Source organism: Aptenodytes forsteri, unplaced genomic scaffold (genome assembly GCF_000699145.1).
Source record: "Aptenodytes forsteri isolate BGI_AS27 unplaced genomic scaffold, ASM69914v1 Scaffold194, whole genome shotgun sequence".
Classification (NCBI taxonomy): Eukaryota; Metazoa; Chordata; class Aves; order Sphenisciformes; family Spheniscidae; genus Aptenodytes; species Aptenodytes forsteri.
The window spans coordinates 571,001-597,848 of record NW_008795243.1 but is presented as its reverse complement, the minus strand read 5'-3'; the positions used below and the strand labels follow the sequence as shown (position 1 = coordinate 597,848).

At 38.6% G+C, this 26,848-nt stretch overlaps 1 protein-coding gene across 2 annotated transcripts in view; it reads left to right on the top strand.

Moving 5' to 3' along the window:
• PAPD7 (poly(A) RNA polymerase D7, non-canonical) overlaps positions 1 to 21,310 on the top strand; it is a 61,200-nt gene extending 39,890 nt beyond the window's left edge. The window contains exons 11-12 of one of the 2 annotated variants that reach the window (XM_009278708.2): positions 7,542 to 7,700; positions 19,062 to 21,310. In XM_009278708.2, coding sequence (XP_009276983.2) covers positions 7,542 to 7,700; positions 19,062 to 19,241 — 339 coding nt within the window. In that variant the 3' untranslated portion in view covers positions 19,242 to 21,310. The remainder of the gene's footprint in view (positions 1 to 7,541; positions 7,701 to 19,061) is intronic. The other variant, XM_009278709.2, reaches the window with a different exon arrangement.
• Positions 21,311 to 26,848: the final 5,538 nt, after the last annotated feature.

Sequence of the window (26,848 nt, the reverse complement as noted above, 5' to 3'; positions counted from 1 at the left end):
TCCTGGTGCTAAGTATGCTCTGCAGTTTTGATGCTGTTATGCCAAATAAAGTACAGCATTTTATGTGACAGTGATACCTGCATATCAGTAAGAGATGTAATGGCTCATACGAAAGTTTTAAAACTCTTTTCTGTTACCTAACAGATATATAATCTCATATCCAGTCCAGCACAGAATCTCAAAGTTGTGTGTTAGAAGTTTGGATCTAAGAAATTCCATACACCTTATTTTAGTGTTTCTGGTGATAATGTTCTTTGGGCTTCTACGACAAGATTATTTTGTGAGGAGTTCTGACTTCTCAAGACTGTGCAGTCATGTCAAGGCAGTTAAAGTTTCAGTGAACAAGGTACTTGCGTAGTCTAGTTTGGGGGAGAATACAATCCTTGCCTCTATTTAACTTTTTAGCATTTACAGTATGTTCTTTCAGACTGTTCTTGAAATTTTAGCTGTAGCCATTGCTGTTTGGGCTTTATAAGAACCTTTCATCAGAATGTCAGTACTTGATCTGCCCACCGTTCTGCCCCCGTCAGCTAGGGGATACGGTGAGCAGTACCGTAAGTGTTTTGTGGAATGTCTTTTCACTGTCTTCAAGTATTACGTATTCAGTACTTTGATCGGATGCTTACAGTGTGAGAGTAGTATATAAATATGACTGATAAGACTAATACTCATTATTCCTGTCATTCTGCTGAACGCATACAAGATCCACATTGACTTTGGAACTGTTACTTGCTCTGCAGTAATTGCGGCTTAGTACTTGAACTCAACATGCTTAATGAAGTTATCACCATCTCCCCTTCCTATTAGTCAAAGACTGTGAATTTCAGTTTATTAGCAGGAACTGTTGTACTTCCCTATTCACAGATAGAGGTGATAGAGTATATGACATATCTTGTCCTGATAAATGTTGCTTTTTTTAAAGTGATTAAATTTGCAGGTGTAAGGCATGTGCTTATCTGCAGTAGAGGGACAGACGCTTCAGAATAGTTACTCTAACAGCTCTTCTTGTAGTCTTGTTAAATCTTTCTTAATGACTATGATTAATTTGTAGAGTTCCAGTTGAAATTGTGTGTAGGGAGAGGGGGCAGAAGGGGGTGGCCTAAAAAAATTCTCAGTCTAAGAGCAAGAGCTACATAGATTTTTCTCACTTCTTTCTATGTGTCTGATTATTCTCATGTCCTAACCAAAGTAACAATACAAATGTGTATGGATAGTTGATCATCTTTTTGTAAAAGAATGCAGATTCTGTCTTGCTCTTTTCCTGAACAAATAGAAACAAGTGCTCTAAAAAGTAGGCCTCTTAATCTTTAGTCTTTAAAGAAAGATAAGTGCTGACTTGCAGTCAGCTTGTCTCCAGATAAAGCAGTGGGCAACCCTGAGCAGAGTTGCGCAGACACAGACAACCTGATTTTACCAGGGAAAAGCATTTGATTGACATTTGATTTGTGGCATTTAAGAGTTTAAGCCTCAAATCCTTTAAAACTTTCTCCTATTCTGGCTATGCAGATTACTGACAGTTTCTGTGGACGAGAAGGGAACAAATTTTTCCAGGGCTGCTTTTGCCTGTTTTCCTCTTTCACCATATAGGCCCACATTTGCTTTTGTTTTTTTAACCCATATCTCTGACCGTGTGCTGTTTTATACTGTCTCATGCTCTCCTTCAGTTCTTCTGTCTCAGTTGCTTGAGCAGTCTTTTATCTGTATCCAATTGAAGTAAGGGTAAATTTCTGCAAAGCTGCAGGAGGCGCAATTTTGAACACAAAATTATAAAGTAATTTTGGTAACAAGTTATTCTAAGCAGTGAAGGGTACAGAGAGAATGTGTAAAACAGCAAGTAAAATTGGATTTTACTGCTATGATGTCAGTAAAGTAAGGAGAGAAGCACACAGTTTTGTAAAAGTCAAGCTCAAACTCCTTTCTGATGCCAAAGGCTAGTTGTATTCTTGCAGTATCCTAACATTCCCTGCCCTGAAAAAAAACAGAGGTACCTAAGCCATTTTAGGATGGAAGAAAACCTAAATTCAGTATTAACATTCTAGTATGGTATATGTTCAGCTTACATAATGAGTCCTATAATTTAGTGCTTAACTTGAAAAACACTAACTTGAAATATTACTATACTGTTAACAATACATACCAATTGAAAGCCTGTGAAATGAAAGTATTAGGAGTAACAAAGGAAATTTGAAATGACACATTTCTGGGACCTTTTTTATTTAAGATGGCTTATCTGCAATACAGTGAGTATTGATAAAACGTGGAATAAGCCTGCAGTCAGGCCTGGCAGGATATAATGAGGTGAGGTTAAAGGGGTACTGTGCTTGTATTTAATCTTGGTAGATACTAATTAGATGACATTTTTAGTTGTCTTTCTGTAAAATGAACACTAATGCTTTTGGAGGATGCCTATTTTTCAGTTTGCTTTTGTATCCTGTATCTCTTCTTTCATTTTTCCCCTGCTGTAAGCACGATGACCAAGACTTTTTCCTTTCGTAATGTGGTTGACCTAAAGGCAGAAAAATCAACTAATTGCATCTTACTCGAGACTGTTTTGTATTGTTTATAGGCTGGCAAATGGAAATGGTGCAACTGTGTTGATGCAAATTCTTTACCCTGTGACCTCCCATAGAAGTAGAAATCTTGTTCGTCTCAATTCTACTTTATTTACACCATAGTTAAAGTTATGGCTCCACCTACCAAAACAGGAAATGGCACAAGCTGACGTGGAAGAAATTAGATGGGAGGGTGTAATCCATGAAATCACCTTGGAAGCATGTTGATTTATCAAGCAGAGTTAAGTACGCTGGGGCTAAAACCATTCCAGCGAGAGCATGCATTGAAGTTCTGCTCCTGCACGTGGCCCCAAACTATGAAATGTCTGAAGTTTTCTGGTGTTGCTTTATGTTCCAAGGAGTGTGGTTTTTACGCTTTTACTAAGCCAGTCCAGTAGTTAGATGTTCTTGCTAGGGATGTTTCTGTTCACTAGTTGCTCCTGCTTTTCTGCACTGGTGTTCACCTAATCCTGTGGTGAGCTGATTCAGAAGGTGAAGCTAGTAAAAAGGGGATTACTGTTTCTGTGGTTCACGTCCTTGAATTGGCTCATTATAATGTCAAATGCTAATGCAGGTATAATGGAGAAGGCCAGAATGGGAAAAGAGGCAAAAGGAGTAAGACTGGCAGCAGTTATCTGTTAAATCACTTTAATTGTAAGAAAGCAGAGGGGCACATGAAAAAATCTGTGTAGTGTAAAGTGTTAACTATAAACACCAATTTTCTCACTATTTTCTGTTCTTTGCTTTCAAAGATGGAACACAATTTTTACTGAAGTGGTTATTGTTCTCTCACAGCTTCCAGCTCCTGAATGTTGTGGGAGAGAGAAAAAAATTGTTTAATTAGTGGGAGAAGTTTGGAGAATGGAAACAATAAGAACCTTTTTGCCAAGACCTCTGTAGTTCATTCTTAGGGGGTGGGGAGTGTGGTGTAAGAACCCAAATCTGTCACATTAGCAAGAAACTTTCATTCTATTGTTTAAGTTTTGATTTCTGAGAACTGACTTCTAGGATAGTTAGACTTTTTAACCACTGGGCCAAAACTTAAACAGACTGGGATGGTGAATTAATCTTCTTAGGCCACTCCAGCTTTTAAAAAAAAGTATTGTCTTGGAAATTGAAAGCTCTAAAATGGTAGCTATTGTCAGTCAATTGAAACTTCTCAACTGACTACATCATGAAACAAAACAGAAGGCACCACTTCTTCATGCATTTAGAATCATGGAAAGGAAGCTTATGAGTATAATTGAGTGCACATGAAATTCGTGGAAACTGAACCTATTGTCTTGATGGATGAATGTACCAGTACATTTTACCTTGTATCTTAAGCCTTGAGTTATTAATGGAATTGAAATAAGCTCTTACAGCCAGACCTAGTTAGTAAGGAGCTTCTGGTGAGTAAATATTCTCTTGCTGATGAGGTCCTCGGACTTTTTATAATGGCAGATGCATTTTGCAGAACAGTAAAGGATTTTTTGTTCTCTTCCGATGTCAGGAAGAGAAGTTTGGATTGTAAGATTGCTTCAGCTCTTCATCTTTCATATGACTGCAGTGCTTCACTGTTTCTGTCTAGACAGAAGGCTAGGGGATTCCATTTCTCAAGCAAAATGTGCAGTTAGGCGAGTTCCTCAGTAACACTTGAGTTTATAGGTCTCTTCCATACTTTATCTTCTTTCCAACATGAAGCTAAATTAAAGAGTCCTCAGTAATCAAGGCTATGAATAGTAGAAATCTTCCTTCCAGGTACGAAGTTCTTAGGAAGTTGAAACTGGTTTAAAGAGTATGTTTTAAAATGGAAACTTCCCAGTAGGATAAACCTGTATCTGGCAGTCTCTCTTTGTTTCCAAAAGCATCTCTTTAGAAGATATTTTCCTTGCAGAATGAGAGACTCTGTATGATTGGCATTCATAGTAGTAGTATTCAAGAGATCAGGAACTTATCTTGGCTTTTAGTGCAGTCATTGTAGCTTTATCCCTAGATTATTTACTAGAATCAATTTAGGGATCTTACCCCTTTATTTTACATTCATCTTTTTACAATGTGACCTCTGTAGCCTTTACTCTAGTAAGGGTCAGAGCTTTTGTCTTCCAGACATGGATCTAAAGTGTCAGAGTATTACCTGTTTGCATTTACTTACTTGTAGGTCTTCTGAGCTTCTGTAATGCTTCAAGTTTGCCCACTACACTTAAGAATCCTGTCCAGAAGACCAAGTAAGACTTAATCCCTCAGTGTAGGCAGTGCTTGTGGAAAATCAGTTTTGTTCACATTAGGCTCAATTTTCTGATCACTGAGGTTAACCTTTCAGTTTGAGTAAGAAAGGTAATGCTCTTCACAAAAGGATTTTGATGCTGATGAGAAGTCAGCATATCAACTCCATACAGTAATCCTGTTAGCAATCCAGGATTGCCTCAGAAGAGAGATACAATCTACTTGTATGAGATGTGTATCAGTAAATGACGTTGATGTAGAAGAACGTACCTATTACAAAATTAAAATAAAGCAACACAAGCTTCCTTGTGCTGAAGTCTCAGTTAAACCATATGACCCCCTTTTCTCTTCCATCTGCTGCTGCTTCCATACTGGAGTTAACTTTTTATTGCACAAAACCCCTTAGAAATCTTATAAATGAGAAGTGTCCCATCTGGGTTAAGTATGTGAATTTTCAGGGGGTCTAATTGTATCGAAGCAGAAGAGAAAGGGGAGGCTCTTTGAGTGGAGAGACTAAAACTATTCTTTGGTCAGGTTTGTGAAGGTTGCATCACAGAAGATAACGCATTGGTTTGGATAGACAGTAAGATCCCCTTTTCCCTCCCAACTGCCTGCTCATGGTTACTTGTGAGCATGCTCAGAAGTTGTCTGTTCAAACATGACTACCCCTGCTTTATTTTTCCCTCTTTTTATAAGCTTTTTAATAATTCCATGACCAATAGTGTCTAAAGAAACTTCAGCTTAGAAATCCAAGTTCTTGCCCCTGTACCTGACTCTACCACCTACTTAGGAGAATGTATCAGCTTCATCTTTGTAGAGACCTTAGCCTGTTCCTGTGGCTAATATTGTAGGATTGGGCAAAGGAGAAAAATGCCATCTTATCCAGGCAGTCGGCTTTGCATGTGCATACAACTAAGCTTAATTTTTTGATCAGTGCTACAGCATGTAGTTGCCCACTGTGAACATATCTATTAAATGGTAAACATCTGATCTCATAAATAAGACTTAAGTTTCTGCACAGATTCTTATTACCAGTATGATCTCTCTAGTGAATTAATGAGGCAAATATCTGAAACTGCTTCACAAAGGCATACTGTAACTTTTACCACTAGTTGACCTAGTAGAACAGCTCCTCTCTTTCTAGAACTTATTTTTTAGTAAGCACAACTTTATATGGACCAATAAAGGAGTGATTGTTCTAATAGCTGACAGTTTTATTGAGGACTGTTTCTACTGTGGGTATTCACTTCAGCTGGGATGCAAGTTTTGCTTTCTAGTATTTCATTCCTTAGGCTGCTCAGTATTCACAACTGTCAGTCTCTCTTAAATGACCTTCTCCTTTCCCCAGGAAAAGCTTTAAAATATTTTCTTGTTCTTGAAAATATTTTCCTAGACAGCCTATTCGCTAACCAAAGAATCTTATTCGGAAAGCAAGGCTGTGTGAGGGCAAGTAGTAGTGCTGGAGGTCTATTTAAAGTTTGCTTGGTTTAACTGAAGAGTCTTTGCTTCCAGGCAATTAATCTTTAGAGAAAGAGCAGTAGTATATTTCAGTAATTACTGTTAAAGGTCCTTGATGATCTGAGCCAATAATGTCTTTTAATATGGCAACTCCTAAACTACTAATTGGCCAAGCCCCATCTCTTGCTATACTTCGAGCCAGATGGCTGGGAATGGAAAAAACACTAGTGGTTTGGGATAAAGAATAGGTTTTTCCATTATTTTCAAGTTCAGAATACTTTGGAGTTAAGGGTGAGGTAAAAAGCAGCAGTAAAATGTAGGGGAAGCTACTTATCTGTTGCCGTTGTGTTATGGCTGGAAAATATGTTTTACAAGATCTGTGTTCAAAGTTGTTTCAAAAGGCTGTAGCTTGCTTTTCAGCTTTCTCAGTGTAGAAAATAATTGGTCATTTAAGAATTGAGGCAGTCAGGTGTTTTCTGACTTCAGTAATTCCTATAAACCCCTGCATCTGTGCTTGCCTCCTTGCTTGTTGTCTGTTAATTGCACCAGGCACACAGTGTTATAACATCACCAGTATGACTGCTTATGATGCATATGTAATTGCTGTTGGTCAGGCTGGAAGGAGGAGGAATAGTAATCAGTAATACCAGTTCCATTACAGTATCTGTTTCTGTAATCCTACATCCATCTTGCTTTCCCTGAAGAATTATCACTCAGATTTCCGATGGAAAGCGAGGGGAACAGAACTCCTAACTAGCAGTGAAGTGGGTGACTGGTGTGCATATACTAGTCTTGACTGGCAGACCGTCTCCTTGTTTCTTGGTAGGTGGAGCCCTAACTTTGCTGTTGCTGGGTAGAATGGCAGAAGACTATAACAATTACAGTGAGTAACTTTGCTGTACAGATAAGTACAATGCAGAACACTGTTCAGAGGACTGATTCTGTCATGACACCTAAAATTCTAGCCCGTGTATCACTAACAGTGTTGCTGTTCTTGTTCTGTTTTCCCAACCTTAGTTCTCATCTTTTAATTCGAATTTGGTAGAGGTATAACTTTGGCTTTAGATTGCACTGACTGGAACTGACCTCTGATTGCCATAGACCTGTTGACATTGTCTCCTTGATGCAGGTTCAATTAAACTTTTGCTAGATGTGTAAAATAAACATAGTGCTAGCTTGTATTTTATTTTTACCTTTGAAAAAAAATCATTAAATTTTACAGTATTCACATGAGTTGATATTTGGGTGCATTTTCACATGCATAGCCTGTATATACTGTACTTTCTGTAAAGTTGCTTTTCTTTTCCCCTTTTTCTCTGCCAAAAGGATTCTGATACACCACCTTGCACAGCTCCTAATGTTTACCAGTTCAGTCTGCAAGCACCGACTCAGCTTATGGCCAGTTTACCACCCGCATTGCCTATGCCAAGTGGTAAACCCCAATCTGCGCCTACGAGAACCTTGATAATGGCCGCCAGTAATCAGGTATGAGCCAACTAAATGGAGCGACTTTTTCATGAGAAAGTGATCAAATCGGAAGTGTAGATCATTTGCGCTGTGCTGTCAGTCTAAAAACCTCTGAAGATAACCTTCATATAGCATGTGCTAAACTTCATGTAATCATAAAAGTACTTACCTGCCATGTCAGAAGTGTGGGGAGAAGAATGGGTGGGAAAGGGTTTGGTGTTTGAGATGCATCTCTGAATATAAGAGCCCTTCCACAGCACACTGACATCTAGGAATAAGTTGAAGGGAGAGTCTCAGATGTCTGACTCCTTAAGTTGTATTTGAGACTCCTGGTGCCTAACCAGTGGGATATTTGCAGCTTTTTAGGCTATTTAACTTCCTGTTCTTAAAATAGACACTTCATGTAGGTGGTGTATCTGTAAGCTAGTTTTTGAATCTGAAGAAATAGTACTGACCTGTCTAGGCTTGTTTAGTTGTCTTGATTTTGAACTATTAGAACAGATCTGACTAGACTTGTAACTTTCTGTAATACATTTTAAAGATAGAGAACAGAAAATTAATTACGGGCATGTGTACAAGAATTTTTACCAAAATATTAAATGTGTGCTAAAATGTGCTGGGAGGTGAATGTGCAGGGAAACTGTATGCTACTCAACTAGCCTGAAGTATTTTAGCTAATGTATCCATTATAGTACAAGGGGAAGAAAAATCCTCAGTTTTTCTTACAGCCTCAGTGCCTCTATCGGAAAATATTCCCTCAATCTTGATCATTAAAACTATTCGTCAAAACAGCTGCCTCACATGAGCTGTAATGCAAGTTGTGGGTTGTAGGTTGCCTATGGTAACAAAATAATGAGCTGGTTTCTTTGAAACCTAGTTTTGGTCAGGTTCTTACAATGTTTTCCTTCTCTCAGTCCTTCTATCACAGTTTTTGGGAATCTAGGGCCAGGATATTTTCAACTTAATAACCTTGTCTTTTTTATTTGATTCAGCACTTCTTTGACACTTTGGGCATGATGCAAGATGTATTTGCTTCAGTTTCTGCTTCAAGATTGTTCAAGTATTTTGCAGAATCACAGAATAGTTGAGGTTGGAAGGGGCCTCTGGAAGTCACTTAGTCCAACCCTTCTGCCCAAAACAGTGTCAACTACAGCAGGTTGCTCAAGGCCTTGTCCAGTCAGGGTTTTGAGTATCTCCAAGGATGGAGACTCCCCAGTGCCCTGGGCAACTTATTCCAGTAAAAAAGTTTGTTCTTAAATTTAAATGGTGTTTTCTGTATTTCAGCTTATGCCCATTGCTTCTTGTCCTTTTACTGGGTACCAGTGCGAAGAGTCTGCCTCCATCTTCTTTACACCCTCTCATTAGTTAGACCCATCAATAAGATCCTTCCTGAGCGCTCTCTTCTTGAGGTTAAACAGTCCTAGCTCTGTCATTTCCTTGTATGACAAATGTTTCAGTCCTTGTTCATCTTCATGAATCATCATCACTCCCATATGTCCATGTCTCTCTACTGGGGAGCACAGACCTGGGCCCAGCACTCCACGTGTGGCCTCACCAGTGCTGAGGGGAAATGATCACCTCTCTTGACCTGCTAGAGATACTCTTCCTAATGAAGTCCAGGATGCTGTTGGCCTTCCTTGATGAAAGGGCACGTTGCTGGCTCATGTTCAACTTGTCCGTTGGGAATCCCTGGTCATTTTATGCCAGGCTGCTTTCCAGCTGGTCAGTGCCCAGTGCGTACTGGTGTGTGGGATTATTCCTTCCCAAGGGCAGAGTTTAGCATTTCCCTTTTTCAAACTTCATGAGATTTCTGTCAGCCCATTTCTCCAGCCTGACGAGGTCCCTCTTTATGGCAGCACAACCAACTTACGTATCAGCCACTCCTTCCAATTTTGTATCATCTGCAACTGTGCTGAAGGTCACTCTCTTCCATCATCCAGTTCATTAATGAAGATGTTAACTAGTACTGGCCCTAGTATCAGCCCTTGGGATATACCACTGGCTGCTGACCTCCAGTTGGACTTTGTGCTGCTGATCAAAATACTTTGAGCCTGGCATGTAAGGGAATACTTTTCATTCAGCTTGTGAGTTTGATTTATATGTCTAGAGATGGTAACTGCCACTTACTACAGAATAATAAAAAAATCAGATAGTGCTTTAAACATTGAAACATTTTGATGAATAATGAAGAAATTTCATCTGGACAGCATTTTCAACGTTCAGTAATATCAGTATTGAGTTAGGGCATGTTATAGCTTGATGCTCAAATTCTTCATAGTTATTACACAAGTGCTTGTTTTAGGCACTTCACTGAAATGTTTTTCACTCTCTTTTTCATTTAGACCAGGCTACTTTGCATACTGTAGGTGTTTCACTATTTCCTTGCCCTCAGGTTAATATAGAAGGGGCACCATCTTTGAAAGCTGTTATCACATGCTCTTCCCAGCTACCTCTGCAATCCTCAGTCATCTACCAAGCCCCACTTGTATCTTGAGGTATGCCTTTTGGTTTAATCTTGTAAGTGATTACACAGATTCCTCCCTGCTCTTCTCCCCTTTACCTGCCCTCCCCTACTGCTGAATCTTACCTAGGCAAAAACAGCTTATCTGCACAGGAAATGTTTTCTATTAGTGAGAAGCTAATAGAACAATATATTGCTGTTTTAGTGTCTGCAGTTGAGTATTCACATGCTAGTGTACAGTCTGAAACATTTAAAGTTTGTTTAAAATAAAACTGGAGAGCTATTTTAAGTTAAACTTAATCTAAAACACGAACTTAGTCTAGTTTATTCTTTTCCTTAACAACTCTGCTTTTCTGAAGAGGTACCCTGGAGCTTAACTTCATCAGAATTACACAAAAAAAGAATCCAGTTTTTGAGGCATGCAATTGTTGGTACAAAACAAATTGGCATCCAGAGTTTTTGCCTCAGTTGTGGAGAGGCAATGTGTTGCATGAATTTTGGATCTCTGTTGGAATTTTGAATCTTGGAAAACAACTGCTTTGTAGCACTTTTTCTGGCTTTCTGTTACTTGGCTGTCCTTTCCAATACTTGTTAACTGTTCTTTTAGTAGTTTGTACAATACTTATATGTTTAAAATTGGGAATTTTTCTGTGGCTTTTGCTTGACAAAGATGTGCCTTTGAGATTCATGTTACATCAGAGGAAATTTCTTGCTATCTGCAGTTCAGAAATGGGATGATGGTTTTTCTGCCTTGAATTTACCAAAAGCTTATGTATTGTGAAGTAGAAATGTTCTTTTTTTGATAAGGATTGTGACCAAGTCAGAAGTGGGAAATGAAATCATTCTACCCAGAATACTGTAAATGCTCCTTGTCACTTGCAGCTTTCTGGAGCATGACTGAGCTAGATTAGGTTGATGGCTTTCCTTTTGCAGTTGATGTAACTTCAGACCATGCTAGTTTATAGCTTTTAATGGGCATATTTTACTAGCTCAGAGGACTCCTATCCTGGTAGACTTGAACGTGTACAACTTTTTCTTAACAGCAAGTGTTCTTTCATATTCAAAAAGTCTTTGAAAGGGATTAATTTGTCTGCATGGTGTCTTCAGCCTTTTCCCTGGCAACTTTCTCTGCCTCAGTTCAGCTTGGAAGCTGTACCTAGGTGTCCAGTACTACCCTCGAAAGTAGGAGGTGCCAATGTCAAGAGCACTAACTGTGTTTTGAACAACTTGCAGCCTTCTAAGCAAATTTCTCTGCCATTAGAGCTTCCTAATACTTTCTTTTTTGAAACAGCTTTGGTGTGATTACCAATTCTATTTACATACTGCATAATTAATTGGAGAATTTCCAGGTAGTTCAGGGACTAATTAAGCTCCTGATACAGGTCTGCTTGCTTTTCGGGATCATCATTATAATTTTTCCAAGGTAATCATTCTTCTACTTTGCTGACAAGTAGTTTGAAATTTCACTTGGGAGAGCAGAACAGTTTATGAAGCAGTGCTGCCCACTGCAATAAGCAGAAAACCAGATATTGGCATGCATGTCCAGATGAATGGAGGGGGTGGAAATTGCTTGGTGACTTCCCATGGAGAAGAAAGGACTACTTTCCTTGTTGTTATTTTGGGATGAAATAAGTTCAGTTTGTTCTTGGATTGTTGGTCACCTAGTCACCAATGAAGACAGAAGAAACTTCATGTCGCTTAGGTCAGAAGAACTCTTTTCTTTTACGCTTTAAGTTGCGTTTTTTTTTCCAAAGAGTGGTCTTTTGATTCAAAAGTATCTAAAGCCAGTAAGCACCAGTCCTTCTGCTGCACTGGCTTCTGGTGTGTCTAAGAAAACCTCTACTGAAGACCCTTTACACGAGTGGAGTCTGATCGTGAATGTGTTCATTGAAAATTTCATAGTAGCATTTATTGGCTCAGTTGTGAAGCACAAGAGACAACTAGGAAATAAAACCGTAATGTCAATGCCGAAATACCACAGTCTAAATAACTCTTAGAAGAACTTGTAGAAGTAGTTTGTTTTTCAGATTCTTTTGTGTTTGGCCATATAAGGCCAGACACTTAAACTTATAAACCGCCTGTTTATATTGCTTTACAGGAACCTCACTGGCTAAAATACTTTGCTTCAGCGTTTGCTCTTATCCGGAACAATTGTTAATGGTGTTGCTTTTTATCACTAGTAATGCTGATACTGCTAGTATATCTGGAATGGTTCCTCAAAAGTTAGCAGCATTGGAAACAAAAATAACATTGGTCAGGGGCTTGAGTCAAAAATGTATTTCTTGTAGATGAGTGCAAGCTGTTAAATGTAGTTCACTTCGATGAAAGATACATTTGTAAAGATACATTTTAATTCACATCAAGGCTGAACTCTAGTCCACTTTACCAAATATTTCTGAGAATGCAGGTGTCATCAACTAGTCAGATGTACAAATATGCTAAATTCCCTTAGTAGTGTGATGCTTCAGAGTTTTTAGTATGTTAACTTCAATTTAGAAGTGACCTGATTTGTTTCTTCAATGGCATTGCTAAGCTGTTTAGGTACTGAAGGTTTCTTCAGTCAACCAAATGGCATTTTTCTTACCTTTTATTTAGAGCGCTCTCATTTAGGATGGAATACTTTTTCGGTGTCCATGCATTTTCTTAGGCAAAGGAAGGATACTACCATCTTACTTTGGAGACAGTTTCGTTTCTAAATGTCAGACTCCCATCTTCTGTGTATGACAGAACATTGTTTGATTTTTGATTTAATACATGCAAAATTAGGAACAGAAGATGATGTTTTATTTCCTTTCCTAAAGAATGGAGAGAAGAAAAAACTGCATCTCAGTTTCAGAGGCTGTTCAGCTGAAAACAGTACTTAAAATATTTTTCATCTTAGATTGTCATATATTTATATGGATAGTCTTTACGTGGTGAAATCCTTCCATGTATGGAAACTGACTCAGCTTGACTAGACCCTGGATAACCTAATCTGACTCTGCTTAGAACAGAAGGTTGGATTAAATGATCTCCAGAGGTCTCCATATGGACATCCACCCTAAAATGTTTATATGACTGTATGAAAGTCTCTGGCCAGCTTGGTGGTTGCTTCCTGAGTGCTTTTTGAGTTGCAGGAAAGAGACAAAGTCTAAATAGTAGTTTCTAGGAACATAAATAAACCTACCATAAATAAAAGATAGACTTAAGGAAATGTAAAAGTAATACCTGATTTTTGTTTGCATAGTACACCTTTATCTTCCAATGTCACTGTAATCAGATTGTTGGTCCCAAACTGAGATTGATTTGAATATTCACACACGCGTTTCCTCTACTGACTTTTTCACGTGTACTGTATTGATATCAGCTCATCATTTGGAAAGTGTTTTGGGTCTGCTCACTGTAATAATACTTTTTTTATTCCAAATAAAAAGGTGAGAAATCTCAGTGAGGTAAGATTTCTCTTTAAGGTCTAAAATTGTCAGCCTTATGCTAGAGAAGCTATTATCTCTTGTTCTCATTAATGACAAGTATGCAGATAACACTTCATGGCCCATGTCACAACAGTAGCAAAGTTGCAGTATGAGTTCTGTCTTCTGGTAGTGTTGTTTTGACTCTCGCCCCTCATTTTTGAAACTTGACTGTTAAGATCAAAAAGGGTATTTATTTTGTGCGTCAGATTCTACTTTCTTTACCATAAGGTAGTTCAAAATATGCTCAGATTATGACGGTAGTCTCTACTGTCAGTCACTCATTCTGAGGTCTCAGCCCTCTGTTCTCTCAAATACTAGTTTATCTTCGAACTGTCATACTAATAGTTGCTTAACCTGTTGTTAAAGGTGAAGAAAATCAAAAGCTTCCCTTTGTTACAGGCTACCGGCAGACCTACCGCACAAAGTAAAATAAGATATGAAGGACTGATATAACCTGCTCCCTTGTGGCTTTGAGTATTTCAGTCCTCTAGTGTTAGAAGATAAGAAACATCTAAAACTCTTCTTGCTTTTGAGCTCTTTCTAGTCTCCATGTTGATTTTTTTTTTCTTTGCTGCTCTCACAGCTGGTTGCATAAATGCTGTTTTCTCCTTTTAATGGGAGCAGAAATGGGTTTTGGCTCATTTTATAAAATCTGTTCAGGACTCAAGATCTTGGCAGTTGTAGCTGAAAGTGGCCAGTAGGTCCAAACAAGGGACCCAAAAGGAAGGGAAGTGTCTTTGATGTTTGCAGTGGTTTGGACCTTACTTCCCCAGATCGCCAGTTCTAAACGACTTGAGTAAGAACTTATTTTGGTTTTGCTATACTTCAGCTTAGAAATCCAAAACACTTATAAATCTTACCAGGTTAAGAGTATGCCCAAGTAGCTGGTGCAAATATCTTGTAGAATCCTGTTAGCTAATTTAAAGTAATGAGGCTAGGTTGAACCTATTGCCTAATACTTGATTTATTGCTCATGCAGTAATGACTAAAATGTTGGTTAGGTCGTTGCCCATTGTTTCTCTGCAAAACAGTGGATTTATTTCATAAAGAACAAGAAGTTGAATTTTACTTACATGCAAGATGCATTTTTTAGTATATTTCCAGATGTTGTTATGCTCAGAAAGTGGGAAAGTGAATATAAATCCTTTAAAAAAGGGTTCTTTATGGGGTTTTTTTGCTACAAGCCTAAAATAGAGAATTTGGAAATATGGTGAGAAATTGAAAAGAACTTTGTGAAGTATTTTGAGGATGTATATTAAATTATTTAAGGGGATACTTAAAATGTTAGCGATGCATTAAAGCTCTTCTGAATACTTCTCTGTAATATTTCACATGGAATGAATTTGAAGTGTACGAGCTTGATTACAGTTCCGATCAACTGCAGATGAGATTCAATCATGGCCATTAATCCTGTAGTCTTAACAACAAAATAGTAAATATCTTCTGCAAAAATTATTCTTTCTAAACTGTCCTATGCCTTTTCTAAACTTTTTCTTCAGCTTTGTAGGTCCTTACCAATTATTTTTGAGCACTGTATGTATAATCTCTTTTCTTTTAAAGTTAAGAGTACTGATACTTCATTTTCATTGCTAACACTTCCCTGCTTTTTTCTGCTTACTATAGAGAAGATAACAGTCAAAAAAACCAAACATCGAAACAACTAAGAAACCTTGTTTATGTTTAGACTTCAGCTCTATGTTACTTGTGTTATTTCAAAGTGTAGGTGATTTATTTTTGGCTATAAATTTTCTTTTTGAATCATGACAGTCTTTGAAAGTCAGCAGTCTTGTATACTAACTGCCAGTATTTAAGAATAAAAGTTTGGTTTCCTTAGCAAATAATTACTTGGTATTTCAGTTTCCACCAGATTTCTGTTGTTTGGGGTAAAGGCCAGGAACATCCTTTTCTTAAATTTCTGTTAAAATATCTGGAAACTTTTTTAACCTGGTTTGTGATACAGAATTCCACCCCCACCCCCCAGCTTGTCTCAAATGCCATTTTTTTAGTTTTCCCTCCAGATCTAGCAGCTTTTATTTGCAGAGGATCAAATTCAACAGACTTCTCAAAAAAACCCCAACCAACCAAAAAAAACCCCACAAAAAACAAACCAGTTCTATCATTCAGTTGTTGAATCAATAGCCCTATGATGGGAAAGCAGACTATTCTATTGAGAAATAGATGTAAAGAAGTAAAAACATATAAACCAAAGATTTGTCTGTTTTATCATAGATGAAGGGCTTTCCTTTTTGATTATCTGATCTCTCTTCAGCCATCACCTGCTTACAGACATGCCATTTCTCAGTGATTATGGGAGTCCTGAGCATGTGAATATCCAGAAGTGTGTGGACAAGAGAAAGCTGTCTGATACAGCCTCTTGGGATTTCCAAAAGACATGAAGTAAATTGCTTTTACTCAAAGATTCTGAAAGGAAACTAAGTGAAAGATGTGTGTCGTTTTGTAAACAATGAACTAGTTAGAAGATGAGAAACAAAGATTCCATTTTTTGTAGTACGTGGAGTTCACCAGGAAAGCCCTGCAGGAGGTTGTGCTGGGCTTTGTGATGCCTAACATCTGAAAGGCAATGGATGAAGTGTGGCGAAGTTTGCTCGTGGTGTTAAGAACCCTAAGGGCCAACTGAGAAGGGGTGCAGAAGGACCTTTCAAGGCACTGCATCAGGAGGGAGAGAAATACTTTAAACTTTGTAGAGAGTGGCAGGCCCTGGGCTGACAGTTTCTTGCAAAGATGAGATCTTGACGTTTTTGCAGAAAACTGCTTTGATAATGCTTTCTTGATTTCCTACTGAGAATTGAGTGTCAAACCAAATTTCAGACAGTATTAGGAATAAAGAGCAGAAATGAAAACATCATGTAAAAATCCATGTAGATCCCCCATCATGAACAGTGAGTACAATTTTGCTTCCTACATCAGAAGAAAGTTATAATACAAATGGAAGAATAGGGAAGGATGGTGAGAGTGGTCAAACAAATGGAACTGCTTCTGTGTGAAGAATGAATGATTCTTTAACCTGGAGAAGAAAATGAGGTATATGAACTAGGTCTGTGTAGTCATCAGCAGTATATGGAAAAGTCAGAGAGCAGAATGACAAGAAATTAATTACTTCAAGAGCTGAAGAATCATCAGATGGCTGAAATTAAGCACGATGCTCATTTAAGCTGTGAAATGCCATAGCACAGGATGCAGGATGCTAAAAGCTTATGGTTTCAAAAATCTGAACAAACTAGCAAACAATATCTAGTGGAGAACTCGTAAATATAAAGGCACCATCTCTGACTTAAGAGGTCTCTGAGTCAACTTCCTTAGGCACCTGCTCTCAGCTGATGAGTCATAAGACAGATGGATTCAGATTCTGCTCTGATAGTTTGACAGTCTGTATCTTGATGGCCTGAAAAACAGTGCAAAATGCTTCATGACAAGCTAGAGATCACTTTCTGGCTAGCTTATTAATCATTCTTTGGAAGTTCGATTACCTTTTGAACAAACCAGGGATATAACTTCTTTTAGGATAGGCTTAATTCTCATACTTGCTGTGGTGCTTGTCTGATCTTGTGGTGACCTGCTTTCCTTCCCCCAATATTTTTTTTTTGCTGAATCCTCTAATTGAGGATGAAGTTGCCAGATTTTTCACATTTCCAGCTGAAGAGGATAGGCTTGCTGAGACTTTGTATGCTCCTTGGTCAGAGTTTTGTTCTGGTTGTACAGCAGCAAAACTAAAGTTTTCCTCTGTCTCTTTTTCACCTTACAGTTGAGGGTAACTGTAATGACTGGCTGTTTTTAGTGTTTTCACTGTTGAAGGATCACTTTTAGTATTTTGACCTCACTTAATGTAGATGCTTAATTGCTTATATAATTGAGTCAGATTTACACTTATGAACTAGAAAACTTTGCTGTGCAAGAATGTGACAAGATGGTGTGTTTGCTTGAAGGACCACTTGCCAAAAATATAAAACATATTCTAAGTTTTTTTTAGTTTCATGTTGTTGACTTTCATAAATAGTGTCTAGTAGATGTTTTAGCAACATATGTCAATAAATAAGGTTTGGGCAGTTGTGTCTCTTAAGAATGAGGGATTCTCAGCTTGCATTCCCTTTTTCTGTTTGTCCATGAATATTTTACCATTGGTAGTCTGAGGATAGCACTTAGCATGTCTGTCTTGGGAGTCTAGAAGTTGCATGTTGAAGGTTGATTAGGTTGCTGTAGCACACAGTTTACAAATTAAAAAACAGTTTAAGGGTTTTTTACCACCATGCAGTTAACTTTAATTATTTCTCAATACTAGTCTTTACCAGTTTGTTTTTCTGTATGCTCAGTGTCTCTTCTAATTATAATTTGACAGTAAAAAGTTGTTTATGGAATTATGCATTCAATAACTGTTTTGCTTTTGTGCACACAATTGTAATGATGGCTTGGTGTTCTCATATTTCTTTCTACTCCAAACTTGTTTGGAAATACAGGTTACTAAAGTAGCTGCAGATATTTTATATTCTAAGCTGTTGCCTCAAATGTGAGCTTTGTGGTGTTCCAGTTTAACCACTTACAGTAGATAAAATGATGTATTGGCTTTTGTTAAAGGCAGTCAGTTGTCTGTCTTAGTTATTGCTGTCAGACATCAGAAAATGTTTCTTGCATTGAAGTTACCAATATTTGGGAAGTCTGTTTCAATTTCATCTTTTGCAACTTGTACCTATTTGAAGTACATATATGTCAAACCAACTTACTGTGTGCCATTAAGTGATAGGGCCGCCTGTAGTACCTTATGGTGTGGTAGATTTACTCAGGCTGCCACTAACCCTTTTTGGCAGTTTCTGTTCCAAGTTATTGGAGATTCCCCCCAAAGAAAGTGTCATGCTATGTTCCTGATCATTGAATTGTTTTGCCTTGGTCTGGATGTGAGGTATGGTCTAGGAGCTGTGTAGCCCTATGATCAGACCAGTAGAATTTACAAGCTCCTTACAAGCCATAGCTAGTTTACCTGTAGCTGAGTGAGATTATGGGCAGAGCAGACTCGTGCTTAGTATGTATCAGCTCATATGATCACGCCTTTACACTTAGCTATGATGTTTCTGAAAGTCTTACTGGGTATCTCACCTGGTCATGCTCTTGCTAAGATCCTCAAAAATAGAAACGACTGTCACAATTAGCATTTAACGTGGAAGGTCTCTGTTTTTATAAGGGTGATGCATAGTGAGTGTATTTCTTACTCATTCAAGGGTTTTAAGGACGCTTTGAAATCTACACCATTTCATTTGCAGGACATTTACTTCAGAAAACACTTCTTAAGCTGTTAGTGCCATAGGACTTGCACAGCTAAAATTAGAGAAGCATGAAAGTTGTTTCAAGTAGTGTTCTGTGGGAATGACTTGTATGTTGAGGAAATACCACTGGTAATATGTGCTTTGTTTCGGTTGTTTGTATGCCTAAACTGAGTGCTTATCTTGTGTTTTTTAGCAGCACGGTGGAATGAAGTTTTCCATGAAAGGAACTCATAACCAAGGAAACAGCTACAGCCCTGTCAGCAGTGGAGGCATAAGGCAACCAGTTGGTAACCGAGGACACCACCAGTACAATCGTAACATATGGAGAAGAAAAAAACACAGAGACAGTTTGCCTATTAGTCTGAGCAGATAATGGCAGATGCCAAAATGACCTTCCCTGTTCAGACAAACTGAGTGAGTGCCACTCGACTTGAGGGATGGAGACCAGCGTCCAGCACATCGTTTTATTGGTGTTGCCAAATATCTGCGACTGACTTCTTTGCATGTTTCTTTGTGTGGTGGTTCAGTCCATCTTCAAGAAGTAGTTGTGCTTATCTGTGAAGCCTTATTAAATGTGGAAGTTTGTTTTCTGCCTTCCCACAATGGTTCATACAGTGCCGAAGCAGCTCTGACAATAGAACTGCAAGGACATTTACAAATGCTGTGGCTTTTTTGCTGTGGCTACATCTGTTCCTTTGTGGGTTCTGTTTTCTTTTATTTTAGAAGTGAAGGAAACTTCAGCCCCTTGGAATTATTTTTTTTTTTATTTGCAGCAAATCAAGTTGGGAATTCATACAAGTAAATTTGCTGCTCTCCTGTTTTCGTTTCAAAGTTCAGAATTTTTTGCTCTGTAAATATTGGAGTATAATTTGTGCAATAACTTGGAATTTTTAATTTAATTTCATATTGTCACATAAGTTATATTTAAGGGGAAGAGGTTTTTTAATTTACAGATCCTTTCCCAGGTTGCATTATCTAAGTTGGGTTCATAGTTTTGGCAGGCTGTCTGAGCAGTGTTACAAACATGACATTTGGTAATATTTGAGGCTTCTTGATTCACAATGAAAGTGCGATTTGGCTTACGGTTTTAAGAAGGTATTAAGCTCCAAAGCATTTTGACCCTGTGTTTTTTAGCTCATTGTCTGGCCTCTATCAGTCGTCTTGCTCTGACCAATGAGTTTTAATTTTATTCCTTTAACTAGACAACAAATCCAGCATTTGTAGTACCAGAAGTAAAACTTTTGAGAGGGAGGGGGAAAAGGTTGGTTCGAGTCCTGATGTGAAATTAAAAAGCTGTGAACTACACGCTTTGATGCATTTTAGTAACGTAACCTGTTGATGTTTGGGTTCAAACAACATTATTAAACAGAGGTACCCGGCTTAAGGAATGTGGAGAAAGGAAATATGTTGATTCCATTAAGGAATCTGTATAGCAGTATGCATTAGTTCTGTTAAGAGCAAATATATAAAAAGTACTTCAGCTGCTCTAAGCATTACGAGAAGTATCTTTTAATGTATTGCAGGAGAGCACAGCCCAGTGTTGTACACAGTATGAGTGGCTGGCACTTAATTTACAGATGCATACAGGTATACTATGCAAGTGTGTATTGCCATGACAAACACTGTCTTTAACTTTTTGAAAAATGTACATCCTGCCTAACCCTGAGTTTTTTAAAGCACCACAGTTGTCCTGGGAGTAGGTCACATCTCACGCCCTCTGACTTCCTGTTTTTTTTAATGAGAGTTCTTAAGCTATACAGAAAACTACAGATCAGTTATACAAGTCCACTAGCAGAGAGAGCTGAAGAATCCTGTTAACAGGACATCTATACTGTGTACAGATACAGAAGGTTTTAAAACTGATATCTGAATATTAAAATGAGGTGTCAAGCATGAAGCTTTTTAATATGCTGTATGCCTTTGAAGCAGAAGTAGTTCACGTTATTACTGAATCTGTCAAACACAAACAGGTCCTTGAGGGGGAGAGAGGGCAACATTCCAAAGTAGAGTAGTGCATATCTGTTTGCAAAAAGTTTGTCTTAATGCTCCAGACTCATCACAATTTAAAAAAAAAAAGTTTTAAAAATTGTGAGCTGATTCATAAATAATATCTAAGGGCTGTTACATGAGCCTGTACTGCTTAGTCTTCACACACTAGCAATATTGAGCATAACTACGTTAAAGAGCCTTCAAAGGCTTTAGTTGGTGTCTTATACTAGCGTCCATTTTAAAGCAAAACTCATTTGAAAAGTGGTATCATGTAACACTTCAGTCATGGTGAACCAAATAAATTGGCCTGGCTATCACTGTGGTTATGTGCTACAGGTTTAAAAAAAAATCATGTTTAAATTTTTTGTGTGGACAACTACGTGGAAGCTAAAATTGACATATTTTTATGTAAAGTTTTCTATTCTTTGATTTTTAATAAACTTTGGAGACCAGTCACTCTTCTGTACATTTTTATGGGAAATGTAATGGATGAAGTAATACTTGACCTTATCCCATTGTTTGACGTATGCTTTGAACATCTGCTTTAAATTGTTCATGCTGAACACCTTCAGAATGAGCTTGGAAGGTGGATGGACGCCCTCTGCAAACGTGTTTGTGTTTATAAAGGGAGTAATGAACATGGCTGTTGGTTTCGTAGTTGTGGTTTTGATCCCTTGATAATGAGAGAGCAGAGGAGCTGGAGGTAGTTCCCAACAGTATTCTTAAAAGAGGAGATTGACTAACTGATCCCTTGGCATACCTTAACTTTCCATATAATTTTTTAGTCCCTCCCTGTAGTTTCTAAATTCCTTTCAAAATCTTTGTCCAGTTTTCAGCCTCCTCAAAAATTGGACATACCTTGTCTTTTTTGTTGATTTCTATTAACCCTCTGAGAGGACTCTGAAATGTCAATAACTGACTCGAATTCAAAATTTCAGAAACTGAGGCTTTGGAAGGAACTTGTGTAAATCCATGAACTCCAAGAAAGGGAACTGAAGTATTTTTAGTAGACAGTAATGCAGGGCTAGGGGTTCAGAATCAGAGAGGTCTGTAGTACTTGGTCAGTCTTAATGAGGTCGTTAGACTCCATATTTTTTTAATGGTGAAAAATAGAGAAGTGGTGGGAAGGGAAGGGAAAATAATAAGCACTCAGTAATAGCTGGGATAGTAACAATTTTTTTTTTCTGTCAAGGTCAGTTAGCCAGTGGGACATGGCTGACAGAGGGATATATAATCTCTACAGACACAAAGATTTGGTCTTGGAACTTCAGTTTTCCTGGGCTCCACCTTTTTTCCCTTTTCCTGCCCAGATGATGACGTTGCTTTATTCTTCCCACAGATTCTGCCCAACTATTTATCCTTGTTAGTAGTCTCCTTTAACGCGTTAAGAGTCTCACTTTGTTCCTTTGAACGCTTGTTCTCTGATGATAATCTCGGATACCCACCTCATCTGTTTCCCAGCCCTACTGACTGTTTTGTACACTGTTGATAGGCAAAATTAGCCATGGACTTTAGATGTGGCAGGAAGAGATGGCACATTGAATGGATGAACAAGACCCACAGGGTACATCGTAGAAAGAGCTCCGTTGCTATCTGTTGCTATTTCCAAGAGATGTCAATGCTGGTGTTGCATTGGACTTGTCCTGTAGCTCCATCCCCCCATGCACTGAGGCAGGGTGAGAAGGCAGAAATGTGACTGCTGGTACAGTGTTGCTCGTCCAGCAGTGTTTGTTTCCATGCGAACAGCTGTGGGACAGCATCTTGAGAATGGGCATAGCAACAGTCTGTCAAAGAGCAGTGTTGAAATACAGTATACCTTCAAGTAATGTCAAGCAATGTGACCTCTTTATCATTTGTGGGCAAAAAGAAAAGCTTAAATTGTGAATGCTAACAGGCAACAGATAAGTTGGTGTATATATATGTGTGTGTGAGAATGTGTCAGCTTCTGAGCTCTCAAGGACAGCAAGCCGCCTACTTACTGGCTGCTGCCAGTATAGTCTGGTTATAAATTTAATAACACCTGCATGACCGAGCCATTGATTAAGTGGCTGATCATGTCTTGTACTTCTGCCCATAGACTATTTTGATTGGGGCTTGGAGTGTTCTGGAAAGCAGGTGTGGTACCAAAAAGAAGGATTATGGAAGTGGCCTTAGAAAGAAGGGAAGCCTGAAAAGAAAGATCCTGGAGGTCAGGAAGATGCGTGGAGAAAAACACCAGGGGATGCCCCGGGACCTTGGCTGATGCTGCCTCGGACTGGCGACTGTGGGTAGCTGTATAGCATGAAGGGACATGGTTTTCTGCCTGACCTTTGCACACCAGCAGCAAGCCTGCCTGCTGGGAAGGGAGTTGAGACCCTGGCAAACGTAATGCTTTGGGGGAGCGAGTGGATGGGTGTGTGAAATAATCAGCTGGGATAAAAAGCTCTGATCTTGTTGGTTTGTAAATAAACTCCGGTGTTCAGACCTAGTACAGGTTGTTTACTTTAATGCACTGGTAACAGAAAATGGTGTCAGAATGGCAATACTGACCCTTTACTGAACCTCAGGTTCACAGCCAGAAGACTGTTGTAGCTGACCTTTCCCAAAATCTTCTTCAGGTGGCTTTAGGCTTTCTTTTCAACCAGGATATTAACTTGTATTAAATTTGGCTTTGGGTGTTTTTTTTTTTTATTTCCTTCCAACACACTGCATAAGTTTCGGCCTTGCCTATTTTGGATGACAAAAGTCCTTCATTTGTTCTTGGCAGTAGGAGATCACTTTAGGAAACCTATGGACAGCTTGTGTCTGCAAGAGATCTATAGGGCAAAATGTTTTTAACTTTTTAACCAAGGATTCTTACTAGAAGATCAGCCGTATATTTCTGTTATAACTGATTAAAGTAATGGTCATAAGCTACAGTTGTGTTTTAGTGAAAAGATGATAGGGATGTCTCTTGTAGAACTTCTTTGTTCCCGAAACATGCAAAATTATTGCCTGAAGCTCTGGTCACATTTCTCTGTTACGCTGCTGCAAAAGTTTTGGCACAGAATGTTGCCTATGGCACAGCAGCCTTTCAGTTTCAAATCAATTAGGGATTCTCCAACCATTTGCTTTTTTAATAAGCCTTTTTTATTGAGGGATTGTTGCATGAACATAAAAAGAAATTATGAATGGAGGGATTTTTTTTCCTTCAGGGAATAGCCAGTATGCATGCTCATACTGTTGATACACATGTCTACGCTTGAGATCAGGAAAATTTTCTGCTGTTATTGCTAATGGCCTTTGTGCCACTGCCTCTCATGCTAGGATTCTGGGTGCAAAGAGCATCTCATCTGACCCCGGCTACTTTCCCCTTACCCACCGATGTGACGTGTTTTTCTGTTGTGAATTCTTAGCTGTGCAGCAAGCTGTTTCCTGCTTCAGTAACTTATGGGAGTTGAACAGCAGGTTGATTTACTGCCTTACTAAAAAATGGGTTCCAAATAAATGCTTCACTGACTCATTCTTAAACCTAAAACGAGGGATTTAGGAGCTCCTATCACAGGATTTTCTGTGTGAGAGGATGGAAAGCGGTGTTTAAACTGGAAGTCCATAACTTCTGTGCTAAAATTACCACTTTCTATCAGTGAAAACTTTGGCACTGATCCCCTTGGGGATGTTCTGTTGAGAAAACCTTTGCAAGCAGATTCCTTGCTGCTTTCTCCTCCTTTCCAGAGAGGAAAAGCTGAATCTTCTGATGGGCTACATCCACCCCTTCAGGATTACTGTTGGATGTATCTGGCTAATTTGAGGAGCCAAGACAAGTAGGTGAAATCTCACCTTTGTCAAGAGTTCCCTGTCAAGGTGATAACAGACAACTTGAGTACCACTTACTGTGTAATCATGGGCAAGATCATCAAATCATCTCTGCTCTCTCAGGGAAATTTCTTAGGAGACTGAGGAACAGAGAATAAGATTAATCTATTAGTCGATCATATACGTGTGTGCAGTCTTCTGTGGATGAACAGAGCAGAGTTGCAGTTCTCAGCTGCAAGTGCAAGATTTGTTCTGCTGTCCTTACAAGGACCTCGGGGGGACCAAAGTCAGCCCGGTAGATCTGTTGGCCCCTCAGATTAAGAGGAAATGCTACCACTTCTGCTCAAGAGCAGGTCTGTGCAACAGTTTTCTGACTAGTTCCTGATATAACGGGTGAACAAAATGACTTGCCATTTCCTCCCACTCCTCTGTTAAAAAGGAGTGGTCAAGGGAATGAAAGGTTATGTGAGTTACATGCACCGTGTGGATGTGAGTGTTAGAAATCATGAGTGGTTAAGCACTGAATACAAATGCTCTAGAGTTGTTGTGAAGTTTCCATCCTTTGAAATTTTAAAAACCTGCCAGGACAAGGCCCCAAGTAACCCAATCTGACTTCAAAGTCAGTCCTGCTGGGCCACGTGACCTCTGTAGCACTCTTCCTAACCTACATTTTTCTATGATATCACAAAAAAGAATAACTATTTTTTGATTTTACTTTATCTCCGTTGGGTTTATGAAGTGTTTTAATGGGGACAGAAGTCAGGCAGGAATTGTTCATTTTTGTGCTTTGTCCTGCACTTGATAATGTATCTGCAAATTCTAGGACCAACAGGTTGAAACAGGTAAGAACATACTGACTTCTGGAGTTAATAAACCCTGGAAATGCATAGTCTCCAGACATAGATTACTGATCAAGAAGTAAATCAATAAATCTTCCTGACTAAAATGCATTTTTGTTTGTATCTTCTCTGTATTATTATTATTATTGATAAATATGTATTTTGTCTCTTCTGATTTCAGTCAACTTGCATTTGCAATGGTAACACAATGAAGATGTGCGGGAGTAGTGGTTTGTGTAGGACATCAGCAAAATACTCCAAAATGCTAAGTCCTTCACTTTTTCTTTCTGATGAGTTGCATAGATTCATCATGGAAACTTTTGATAATTAAAATCTGCTTGTTTGCATTTATTCTGCAGTACAGGAGTAGGTAGATTACTTAAACTAATACTGCCTGAAAGGTAGTAAAACAGCACTGATGGAGCTGAAAGCATCATGAAAAGGCTTTTTTAAAGCTAAGATTTGGAAGCTGCTATTAGCCCAAGTTTTACCTAAATAACTCTAGATTAGCTGTCTAGATCAGAGCTGTCCCTTACTTTGCGTCATAGAAATCAGAGAGAGAAGAATGTTCATCAGGAGTGGGTATATAGAAGAGAGAATTTCCAGAAAGAGAAAGGAAGCAAAATCTAAGAGCTTTAATGATCTTAACTTGAAATATAAAATAACCATTTCAGCAGAATGGGAATTGTTATTGCAGATCTACTAATAAGGATTTAAAACCACCAGTAAAACCCCCGCTAGTGCTAGTATGATGTATGGAGAAGAGCTCCAGGATCTCTAAGACACTAGTATTGCTAAGAAATGGCAAAAGTCATTATCTGGACAACTCATATCAGTATTTCATCTTTATTTCTGTGGGAAAGCAGAATAGGGCTAATTAGAAACTGAGGCAAAATTTAATGTTTTGCAATGCCTAACCCAGTGTTGCTGCTATTAAAAAACAAAAAATTGTTCAGTAAGGCATATGATACGGTTCAGTGCCATATGGTGAATGAACCAGGGTGTTACCTTCTACTTAACCGGAATGGAATCAATAGATGGCGCTGAGTGCAAATTTTTGGGCCAAGGTGGTGCAGTTAGTTGAAGATTAACTTTGGAAACAGATTATTTTGACTGTGTTTGCTAACGATCGTGACACAAGAACTGCCATGCACCAGCTGAATTTGCTGATGTGACAAATGTGGGAAGCATAGCCAACACACAGTGTTAGAATTTTGTGGTACTGAGTATTAGAGATGGGATGAAATACAAAGCACAAGGCTGGAAATTAAGAATTTATAGCTACTTCCAAACAGGGAAAGCTTATGGGTTAGAAATGATAAAGAGGAGAGAGACCTGGGTGTATTTGTTGACAGTATGACTGAATTCACCAGCCTGT